The sequence below is a fragment of the Tamandua tetradactyla genome, chromosome 13 (assembly GCF_023851605.1).
Source record: "Tamandua tetradactyla isolate mTamTet1 chromosome 13, mTamTet1.pri, whole genome shotgun sequence".
Classification (NCBI taxonomy): domain Eukaryota; kingdom Metazoa; phylum Chordata; class Mammalia; order Pilosa; family Myrmecophagidae; genus Tamandua; species Tamandua tetradactyla.
This window is the reverse complement of record NC_135339.1, coordinates 7,384,327-7,396,716: the sequence shown is the minus strand read 5'-3', so window position 1 is coordinate 7,396,716 and position 12,390 is coordinate 7,384,327. Positions and strand designations below refer to the sequence as shown.

At 35.5% G+C, this 12,390-nt stretch overlaps 1 protein-coding gene across 5 annotated transcripts in view; it reads left to right on the top strand.

Moving 5' to 3' along the window:
- MAPK8 (mitogen-activated protein kinase 8) overlaps positions 1 to 12,390 on the top strand; it is a 135,668-nt gene that overhangs the window by 70,985 nt on the left and 52,293 nt on the right. For all 5 annotated transcript variants that reach the window (XM_077124669.1, XM_077124668.1, XM_077124667.1 and 2 more), the window contains 2 exons: positions 8,607 to 8,778; positions 12,196 to 12,325. In XM_077124669.1, the coding sequence (XP_076980784.1) occupies positions 8,657 to 8,778; positions 12,196 to 12,325 (252 nt within the window). In that variant the 5' untranslated portion in view covers positions 8,607 to 8,656. The remainder of the gene's footprint in view (positions 1 to 8,606; positions 8,779 to 12,195; positions 12,326 to 12,390) is intronic.

The following is a 12,390-nucleotide window of genomic DNA, read 5'->3' as shown; positions in this document are numbered from 1 at the left end:
TTTTCAATAAAAGGGTATTTATTTCGTTAGTTCTTCAGAGGAAAGGCAGCTAACTTTCCACTGAGGTTCTTTCTTACGTGGGAAGGCACAGGACAGTCTCTGCTGGCCTTCTTTCCAGGCCTCTAGGTCCTAACAACTTTCCCCAGGGTGATTCCTTTCTGCTTCTCCAAAGGCCTGGGTTAAGCTGCAAGTACTGAGATGCCAAGTATGCTAAGCTGCTTGGGCTGTGCTACGTTGAGTTCTCTCATTTAAGCACCAGCCAGTTAAATCAATTTGCAGCAGGCACGGCTCCTAGCTGACTGCGGGTATAATCAGCAACAGATGAGGTTCACAAATCATTGACGCATATCCACAGCAATAGATTTAGGCATGTTCACCTGGCCAAGTTGACAACTGAATCTAACTACCACACCTTGGCACCAAGAGATTATTCCCATGCTCACTTGAGAATGAGTGATGTCTCAAGTCCTGAACTTTTGCTGCATTGCCCAAATTATTTTCCAGGATCTGTGAGGCCTGGCTATATGACTGCAGTGAACTCACAGCTGTTTCATTTAACTTATTTGTCTCCACATTCACTCTCAGACAAACCATTTTATGGATAGGCCAAACTCTGAGTAGTAGTCTTTTCTCACATATCCAGCATAGAGATAAACTTGTCATAAAAACCTAATTCTATCTTTTTTTTCTGATGATGAAGGAAAACAGTGGCGATGATAATCCAAACAGTTTATTAGCATACTTATTGATTTTAATATGTTCTTGGATAACTTTTTATTTATTTATTTATTTTTAATTTTAAGAACTTTTCTGAATTTACGGGTATGGTATAATTCAAACACACAGAGGGAAAAAAGGGAGAAAGGCAGGATGAGGGATGGAAGTGATTAAGGATGTTTCCCCTAACCTAGGGCAGCCTTTGCTAATACTGGGTGGCAAGGACATCAAGGACCGGAGCGGAATGGAGATCAAGGCCTAGGTAGCTCTTGGAGGGGTGGCTGGTCCTTATTCCAGGGTTCCCAGGGTCTTTTTGTCCATCAGCCACTTTCAGATACACCTCTGGGCACCCTGTGGTCAGAGCCCTTAGCTAGCTAGAGGGCGCTTCCTCATCTAAAAAAGCTGGGCCAAGAAGAATGTCCTTGGGGCTGGGGTAGGAGAGGTGGGCCCGATGCAGGCGGCCATGGAGACAGCATTCCTGGAGGGCAGTGGGCAGGTCAAAGAAGATACTCTCCAAACTTCCAGGTGGTAGCTGGTGGGTAGGCTGGTGGGGAAAGTCCACCGCTGGTGTCCAGGAGGATGGTGCTGGAACGCCAGCAAGCTGGAGATCTCTTGTGCTCCTCTCCTGCATCCAGAGGTGGAGTTGTAAGGGACAACGACGTGTTCAGCAAATCCTAGAATTCCTGGATCAGGAGGAAAGTCTGTACATGTCAGGACATAAAATTAAAGAATCTATAACCTCTGGCAGCTCAAAACAATAATTTCATGAAAGAGAAAATATGGAAACAAAAGAAATGTAAATGATCTCATCAGTAATTTTTCTTTTGTATACGTGCAGAAATTATAATATTTGGGTATGTTGGGTGAAAAAATGTTATTTGGATTAATTTTGACTGTTCATTTTTTATTTTAAGATAATTTTTTTATTTTTAAAATTTTTTAAAAATAACATTACAGACATTCTTAATTTATGATCATTCTGTTCTATATATATAACCAATAATTCACAGTATCATCACATAGTTGCATATTCATCATCATGATCATTTCTTAGAACATTTGCATCTTCCTGAATAACTTTTTAAAAAATAGCTGTTTATTAAATTCTAACTTTACATGAAGAACCCAAGCTTTAAATAGATTGCAGAACAGTATAGGTGGGAGTTTACATTCAAGCTAGTTTGAGTGAAAAAGGCTTTATGAAGATCATATTTAAGCTGGTCTTTGGTGAATGGTGAGAATTTGGATTGATAAAGCAGGGATAAAATAAGGGGTGGCTGGTCCTTTTTCCAGGGTTCTCAGGGTCTTTTTGTCTGTCAGCCACTTTCGGATCCACAAAAGGAAGAAGGAAATGAGCAAATCACATATGTAAGATAGGGAACTGTAATTTAACCATGTTGACGTGAGTGTAGTGTTCTTTTTTTTTTAAAATTGGCAGGGGCTGGAAATTGAACCCGGGTCTTCAGTATGGCAGGGGAGCACTCTGCTGAGCCACTGTGGCCCACCCAGGGTGTAGTGTTCTTTCCAGAGAAATAGTGAGATAAAATTTGAAAGCTATAGATGTATCAGAATATTTCTAAAATTGGGTAGCATATTAGCCTCCTTTTGAGCCTCAGTTCTCTTATCTGTTAAATGAGATAATAGTCTTGTCTTCTCCCTCAGTTCTGTGAATCCCATAACTGCTTCATCTGAAATCTATAAAAATACAGTTTTTTTGTTTTTAATCCAAGAAGTCTTCCTGAGTATAGGAATGAGTCCTCAGAATCCCTACCATTTCTTTCTCACATTTTTTGCTGTTCCAGTTCCATCATAGAGATGACAAAAGTACATTAAGTGCTTTATCTAAAAGTCTCACCAGTATCCTTAATACCATCATCTTGGAAATTGTTCATTCTTTCTCAGTCTCTTGATGGTATTTTCTGATAGCCAGGTCACACCGCTATCTCCATATGGCCACACATGTTCTCTGGATCCAATTCTTCTCCTACATTTTTTTAGAGATATTTTGCTATCCAGTATCTTTGAAAAGAATATCCAATTCTTTTCCTTTGACTTCTGCAAAGTATTCTCCTTGTTTTCTATCTGTCTCTCTCACTCTGTCTTCTCTGGCTTCTTTGCTAGCTCATCGTTCTCTATTGGTCCATTAAATGTAGGTTTCACTCCGCAGGGACCTAGATCCTTTTTTATTACCATTACCCTCCCTTTGAATAATTTCATTCTCTCCCATTGCTTCAATAACAATGACAACTCCTCAATTTTTATCTTTCGCCCAGAATTCCCTCTGAATTCTAATCTTGTATCTAACCATCAGCTTAGTATTTCCATTGGATATCTCAGAAATATCTCATAATCAGCATGTTTAAGACTTACTACTTCTTCCTCTTCCTACATATCTTCACAGTAAGTGTTGTTTTTCTTGGACTTAATATAGCATACTGATAAAGTATTCAAATCCTGATTCTATGCTTTTACTGACTTTGTAACCATAGGTGGTAACATTTCTAAGACTCAGTTTCATCTTCTGTAAGATGGAAAAGCAGTATTCTCTGTGATAAAGTAAGGATACATCAGACAAAATGAAAATAACTGGGACCTAAGCTTCTAGCCAAGACGTAGCAGCAGGGACTGGATTGGCCCTCTAGCCATAAACAACTAGAAAACCCTATAGTGCTATTATGAAGTTAAAATAGTTAATATTTACAAAACACTTGAAATAGGACTTGGAGTAAAGGTAACTTTATACGAGTGTGCCATTTGTTATTAAATGTAGATTTAAAAAAATGTGAGGTATATCTAAGACAGTGCTTAAAGGGTAAGTTATAGTGTTAAGTACTTGTATTATAGAAGCAGTTCTTAAGTCAGTAACTTCAGCTTTCATTAAGAAACTGGAAGAGAATAGCAGTCCCACAACTAACAAAAGGAGGAAAATAAAGAGCTGAAACCAGTAAAATAGAGGAGTGCAAAACAATACAGAAAATCATGGAAACTAATGTCTGGATCTTTGAAAAGTTCAATAATATTGATAAAATTTTAACAGGCTGATAAGGAAGAAAAGAGAAAAACAAATTACAGTAATAGGAGTAAAAGAGAGGACGTGATTACAGGTACTATACACTTTAAATTGGAAAACTTAGATGAAATGGGCAAATTCCTTGAAAGCCACAAGCTACCAAAATTCATTTAAGTAGAAATGAATAACCTGAACAGCCCTGTATTTGGTAAGGAATTTAAATTCATCTTGACTTAGAAGCTTCACTGAAATATTCTATCAAACATTTAAGGATGAAATAATATCAGCTTTATAGAAAGTCTTTAAGAAAATAAAAGAGAGTATCCCCCCATCTCACTTTATGAACTCACCATTTCCATAATATGAAAGAAAGCTATGGACTGATATCCCCTGTAAAAGTAGATGCAGAGACCTTTAAAGAAATTTTAGCCAACTGAGTCAGGTATATAATAAAAAGAATACTATATTATGACCAAATGGGATTCACTCTAGAAATGTAAGATTGGCTTAACTTGAAAATTGGTGTAATTTACCATAGGAACCAACTAAAAAGATCTTAACAAATTCAGAAAAATCATTTTACAAAATCAAACATCCATTAATGATAAAATTACCAGTAAACTAGGGATAGAAGGGTACTTTCTCAACCTGTAGAAGGTCAAGATCTAGTAAAATCCTGTAATTTACACCAAACTTAATGGTGAAAGACTGTAGGCTTTCCCCCTTGAGATTAGGAACAGAGGAAAGAGGTCTGCTTGCACCACTTATCACCGTTGTATGAGAGATTATAACTGGTGCAGTAGAGCAAGAAAAGGAATTCAAAGGCATCCACATTTGAAAGGAAGAAATAAAACTGCTTGGGCATGTGGAAAACCTCAAAGAATACAAAAAAAGCTACTAGAATTCTGAAGTGAGTTTAGCAAGGTCACAAAGTATAAGATCATTAAACAGACTTTATTTGTAATTCTCTGTACTACCAATGAACAATTAGAAATGAAATGAAAAGAAACTAAATTAAAATTAAACTATTACCAGTTTAATCAAAAACATTAGACAGCAAAACTTGTGCAAGACCTGGTATGTTGGAAGTTGTAGACATTGCTGAGAGAACTTAAAGGATACTCATACAAATGGAAATGGATGCCATGTTCTGTATATAAAAACTAGAAATTGTTGTGATGTCGTTTCTCCCTAGTTTAAGATATACCCTTCAATGCATTTCTAATCAGTATCTCTACAGGTGTTTTTTAAGAAGTTGACAAGCTCATTTTAAAAGTTCACACTAAAATACATAGGACCCAGCATTTCCAAAACAATGTGAAAGAGCAAAGTTGAATGACTTAAATTACCTGATTTCCAGACTTACTATAGAACTGTGTATTAAGAAAGTACGGTATTGTGGTATTGGTCTAGGGATAGGCATAGAGATTAATGGAATAGAAATAGATCCACACATGTATGTTCATTTCACGTTTAGCAAAAATGCCAAGACAATTCAGTGGAGGAAAGCATTATCTTTTCAATAAATGATCCTGAAACAATTGGGCATTCATGTCAAAATCGTGAACCCTAACCTTTACCTGACATCATTCATAGAAATTAACTTGAAGCATAGATTTAAATTAACTTGAGAGCTAAAACCATAAATTTCTAGGAGAAAGATTTTTTGGGAAAATCTTTGTAGCTTTGCAGCAGGCAGTGATTCCTTACATTAGATGTGCAAAGTCAAACCATAAAAGAAAAAAACAAACACCAGTTGGACTAAATCTGAATTTAAAAGGTTGCTCTTCCGAAGACTTTCACACTGTTCCTACCAAAAATCCTAGCAGTATTTTTTGTAGCTATAACATGCTTATTCTAAAATGTATCTAGAAAGGCAAAGTAACTGGAAACAATGTTGAAGAATAAAGTTGGAGGAATCACTCTATCTGATTTTAAAACAATATAAAGCTGCAAAAGTGAAGATGTTGTAGTACTGGCCAAGGGATAATAATCAGTAGTTTTTTATTACAGCAGGGCTGAATCTCAGAATGCTTAGGCTAGGAGAAAGAAGCAGGGCACAAAAAATTACAACCCCTGTATGGCTGTATTTGAATGAAAATTTAGAAAAGGTACAACTAAGGGGGTTGAAGGCATCGTTGACAGGATTCAGCAGTGGGGGATGGGGATTCAGTATACAGGGAATATTTTGAGATGGTGGAAATTATTTTTGTGGTGCTTACAAGATTTAAAATATAGTTATCAAAATTCATAAGATTTTCCAGTTAAAATTGGTAAAATTTTGAAGACTTTTGTATGTGATTTTTTTATGCCTGAAAAACTCACTTCTCTTCCTGCAGGGTTAACTCATACCCCATGTTCAGATCTTTCTCATACCTTACTTTCTCAGGGGGATCCCTTCCTGACCCCATATTAGCATAATAGGCTTTCCTGACTCCCCATCCCTGCATAGTCCTTCTCACGGCTCTAGCAGTCACTAATTATTGTTAGCAGTCACTAATTATTGTAAGGTCTCTTTTTCAGTCCTAACAGCAAGCTCTGCAAACTGTAGCCCTAATTACTGTTGTGTACGCGGTATTTAGTATAGTGTTGACTCAGGGACTCAGAAATATTTGCATGATTGAATATGAATGAGTGGAGATTTCTCTGTCTCCTCTTATTCATGAAAATGGTGCCCGTTGGCTTCTTAGAGCCAAGGGATCCTCTAGCTGGGGATGTGTACTTACCCTTTTAGCCTCTGTTTGCTGCCACTTCTCAGCCACTTTGCGACTGCTATGTTCAGACTTCATTTGGGCACCAGGGACCCCACTCTTATTGCTGGTCCATCCTGTTTTGAGAACAGGGAGAAGAAGCCTTTCTTTATTCTTTTAGTAGAAAGGGAAACTGCCCAGGTGCATGTTCCTGGATCTACTCAGATGTTTATTTCCAGCCAGTTGAGGACCTCTGAAGCACAGCCTTTCCTTTTGTTAACTGCTTTGGTAACAGTAAGTCAGCTTCTGTGAAGTGCCCTGGAGTACCCATTTCTCTTGTGGTCTTTACTTTTCTTTGGAAAGAAGTGCACTCTTCCAGGTAGGCACAGGAACTGTCACCTGCACGTAGAGTTTGACCGCTTGATTAGAAGCCAGTTTGAACTTCCAGCAGGTAAACACACCACTGTGTCTGTCCTCAGGCTCTGAGAGGCCCTTATTAATATCTCCACTCACTGGGCAGACCCAGCTTTCAGGATCGCTGATTGGGGGGCTGAATGAAGGGCCCAGCGCCCACACTCTCCTCCCACTTCTCTTCTTCCTTTCTTCCCTACTCTAATAGAGAAGAGGGAATTCGAGTTAAGGTAGGAGATTGGTCTGGATAGCCAGTACTCATATTTGATCGTCCGATTCCTATAGTTCAGTATTTAAATTATTACTGAAACCCTTATCTTCAAGCTTGTAGCCTGTACAGTTCAAATTTATGAAGCATGTCATTTCAGAATATTCTGCCCCTCTGTCTGCTTAAGATTATTATGCAAATACTAGTTCAGTTACTGATTTTGGAGATATTTCTCTGGTTCTTTCTTTAATTTATCCATATCATTTGTCTAACTCCTCAGTTAACTCTATTTTAAAACTTAACACTGTTTGGATTTTCTTGTTTAGATTTTGTTTAGTTTTAACTCCATCAGACTGAGGAATCCTCATTCATTTTCTCTCTCTCATCTGTATTAATGTCATAGCCTCTCAGGTTTTTTGTTCCCAGCCTTGCTCTCCCTCTCTCTTGGCTCTCTACCCCTCTGTGGCTTCTCTCCCTCTCATTAGAATTCAACCCTTTAGAGGTTCAGGAACCTGTCCAAGATCTGGCCTAGGTTAGAGCACAGTGTCTGGCACATGGTAGGCACTTCGGTAAATATTTGTTTAATAACTCACATTGTAAGTCTTATCTAGAATGTATTTTATGTTAGCATTATCTTACAACCACAAAACAAACAAAAACGGTAATTCTTTAGACCTAACTGGTTTCATGATTTATTGCGGAGATGTGAATGTAGGTTAGCACTGTCTTGTATGCATCGTGGATTAGGCTACTTTTGTTTAGTAAGGATGGTTAATAGATTTGCAAATAACCAATATTTAAATGGGTAGAAAAAGACCACCTTTACTTTTAATCCAACAGGTGGTGAAGAATTATTTTCAGAACTTGATTCATAACAGTATTGCTTTGTGTTTCATATCCTAATATACTCGATGTTTCTTTCTCTCTTTTTTATCTTGTATTGTTCTACCCTGCTCCTCATCCTTTCACCCATTTCAGTCTCAACACTTGTGTTACTTCAGATGTGGCTATTTGGGTAAAGAGGTTGAAGCCTTCTGTCTGTTACAGTGAAGGCCTCTGATGCTCTGAGACTCATATTCGGTAGGTGGGGTCAGGGCCTGCTGACCGACTCACTAGCCTGTTAGTGTTCATTTCTTCCATTGAGAGTTTAAATGAGACCATTATTTTTTAATGTAAGTCCATCAGTTTCCCTCAAAAATTAAAGTTTCGTACTCTATACTAAACATGTAGAAAGGACGGGTTTTAAATTTTAAAATGACTTTAAAAACATGTTTAAATTATCATTGCCTTTCTTTTGTTACAGTCTTCAATAAGTTATTTGTATTGATACCAGTGACTGCCAGATTACAGAAATTGTGTATCCTAGTAAACATTTTTTTTCAACTATCATTCACATCTTTAAGTTTGACATGCTAACTAGACTCTGGTATTTTTTTTCTATTTTTGTTTTTAGTAAAACAGCTCTTACCATGATTTAGAATCTATACTACAGTCTGTCAGTTAATAGTGAGGATTCGGATTTTAAGATTAAGTTCATTTTGTTAATATCACATTTTGTTCCATTTTGCAGCTTTTTGGTGAATTTTTGGATGAAGCCATTATAATTAATTGCTTGCCATCATGAGCAGAAGCAAGCGTGACAGCAATTTTTATAGTGTAGAGATTGGAGATTCTACATTCACAGTCCTGAAACGATATCAGAATTTAAAACCTATAGGCTCAGGAGCTCAAGGAATAGTATGGTAAGTTTTTTCTTCTAAAATTTAGGCAAAGAGTCTTTAATGACTGCATTTTCTCTTTTCATAATATAGATACCTTGGTAAATATTTAACTTGTCTCAAAAAATTAAAACTATGTAAATTAAATTAACACTATAATGTAATTGGTTGTTTTGTTTAAGGATTAATGACTTTTTACTCATAAAACATAACTATAAGTCAGCAGTGTCATCTGTAAGTATGAACAGTGATTAAATACTTGGCCATACGCCATGTCGAGACAAATGTCTATATCAATTAAGAATGTGGCATGCTTACTAATTCTTCATATACGTTCTGTTCCCATAGCTAATTCTGTGATAAGAAGCTTCACTTAATCATCACTTTTGTACTCATATAATGAAACTCTGGAATTTCAGAAATCTTATTTTACCTTGGAGAAGAGAGTCAGCTAATATAATTTTACCATATGTGTTTCAAAGCTCATATGTATCTTTAAAATTGATATACAAGCTAATTTTTTTACAAAGGCCCAAGCTTTATAGATCAGCATAATTCCTTATAAACTGAAATGCAAAATACTCTTTTGGACAGTTTTGCTATAAGTTAGCATAATATAGCTAGTGTTTTGGGGAATTCTAGACTTCACTTAAGCACAATTATATCTTTATTACTTCTTCTTGAACCAGATTTGTTTCAGAATCTATTAAAAAGTCACAAGTGTTTATGACCCAGCAATTCTCTGAGGTTCTGGCAAAACTCTTGCACATGTTTTGCATTTCTTTGCAGTACTTTTTGTCATGGCAAAAATTGAAAACAACATTGAGTCTAGTAACAGGAGAATGAAAAATTGTAGTATCCTTCATACAGTGAAATATTATATAATATTTAAATTGAACTGCAGCTATGTGTATAAACACGAATAATTTCAGAAATATAGTGTTCTGTTTAAAAGCAAAATATACAACATTGTACTGTTATTGGGACAATATGCATAAACTATGGTACTATTTTTATACAGTTTATAATATGGAAAATAATACCATGTATCTATGGATGCATATATAAAGTAGGATGGTATTAAAGCATGCACAAACACCAAACTCAGGGTAATACTGATTTCTGAGAATACAGGGAAAGATAGGGAAGTTTACTTATAAAATCTCTTAAAAAAAAAAAAAAAGTCCAGAACAACTATGGTAAAATAGTAAGATGCGACAAATTTGTGTAATAGGAACATTGGCATTTTTATTATTCTCTTTTCTGTATTCTTGAAGTAATTCACAGTATCAAAAATTGCAGAAGCTGTAATTACCAGTTGTTATTGCCTGATTATTGTTTTATTTTAGGAAGTAAACAATCACAAATTAAACTTAAGAAAATGATGTGATAGAATCAATATCCCAAAGATTCTGAAAGCCAGCTCTTGGTCTGAATTCTAGCTCTGTGTTTGCTGGCTTATGACTCTTGGTAAATTAAAACTTCTAAACCTGTTTTCTCACTTCATTTATAGGATGTCATTGGTATTATATTATGTTATTTATAAATACTTAATAGTGTTTAAAAATATATTGTTTTGATATCTCCACTTACCATCAGGTAAGTCCCTTTTAAAATTCTTTAGTCTACCAGAATTAAAAAGAAAAAAAAATAGTTTCAGAAACCCTCTTGACTGCCCTGTCCTAAGGAATAAATTATCTTCACTTTAAATAATCATTTCCATCAAAAATTACTATGTAACAGGCAGAAAAGTATTAAGCAAAAAATTGTTGACATTCATGCAGCTATCAGAATCAACTGAATTTTTAAATTCAGTTTAAATTTATTTTTAAAAAAGGATTATTTGGGGCCCTAACCATAGGTAATATTAGTCATTGGGTCTGAATTAGAACCTCTGAATCCCCAGATGTTTGATTTGTGCACCTTTAGAAATCTAATTTATTTAGATACAAAATAGAAAATTCAATGGATACTTTTGAACTTTTAGAGTTTGAAGTATTACTTTGATTTTTTTTTCATGACTTAAAACTTTTTTCTGAAAAGTCAAAAATTTTAATCACTTTAAATGAGCCCTAATGTTTGTTTGTGTGTGTGTGTGTGTGTGTGTGTGTGTGTATAATTTGGGCAAGGCATAATTTTCTAAGTAAGGTTATAATGTTAATGTATTTATATCTTGGTGTGCACATATATATGTATATATTTACACGTACATACACACAACAGTTATAGTATATATGGATTTTATAGATGTGTCCATTTATACAGCACCTTTTCTTAATATTTATATTTCTACACTACATTTAGTAAGATGAGATTGTTATAAAACAAATTCCTATTTAGTATGGTGAGATAGTTACAAAACGAATTCAGGTTTTCAGTTAGGTGAGAGAATAATTTTATTCAGAAGTACTGACTTTTCAAATATTACATAAGCAGAAATATAGAGTATTTGTACATTTCATGGTCTGGTATGAAAAGCCTGGGCCCATGTCCTAGTCAGCTAGTCTCAATTTTGCATTCAACTTTAATGGCTAAGCTTGGACAAATCCCGTAACTTCTGGCCCTGCATCAGACAGGAGCGAATCCTGACTTTTTAAAGTCTCGTAACAAAATTCTAAATTTTAAGACGCTTTCCCTTATTTATATTTCTTTTTCTCTCATCTGTCATACACGACTGGTCCCACTTTTTCAGTGTCATGGCTTAGATGAAGATGTGAAAAGTAATGAATATGATGTAAATGACCCAGAGTTAAAGCTTTCATTGACAATTATGAAGTAACTTCTGATGTCCTGAAATCTAACATTCACATTTTTTTAATACCTTGACGTTTAGTTTCTCCTCCAAAACAAATTTTTAAGGGCTTTACTTTTTAAAGTATAAGATCCCTCTGTTATAGATAACCCCATGTGTCTCTTCCTCTTTCTGAATTCATTTTATGTGTCCAAAGACAATAGAAGTGATGTATTTACGTAGAATTCTTCAGCAGGGATATTTTGCATAGAATTCCTGGCTACATATGCTCTTCATCCTGTCTTTTCTTTGTGTGGACAAATACTCATTTGGCCTGTGCTACCTAATGGGTCTGCGTGCTCATTAAGCAGCTAGGAACTAAGTGCCTACTACATGCACTGTGGATCCTCAGGAACACACAGTGGACAAACAGGGTCTCTCTCTTCATAGTCCATTGTCTGTTTGGCTCCATTAACATTTTAAGAAACAGTTACAAAAAAAGAGAAAGAAAAGAAACAGCTGCTGTATGTTGTTGGAATATGCAATAATACAGTGATAGAAGAAGCATGTTAAGTATAGGAGACTAGGAAATTGAGCCAGCTGCATTCATCTTTAGAGAAAGTGAGGAAAACTATACGAGTATTTCATAAACTCAGTTTTACAAATTTTGGGTGGGTTTTTTGTTTTTGTTTTTAAATTTCTAATTGCAGTGCAGCATATGATGCCATTCTTGAAAGAAATGTTGCAATCAAGAAGCTGAGCCGGCCATTTCAGAATCAAACTCATGCTAAGCGGGCCTACAGAGAGCTAGTTCTTATGAAGTGTGTTAATCACAAAAATGTAAGTGAACATACTAGTTTTTCTTAAACACTGGTTTCATCTTTACTTACCATGAATATGTGAAT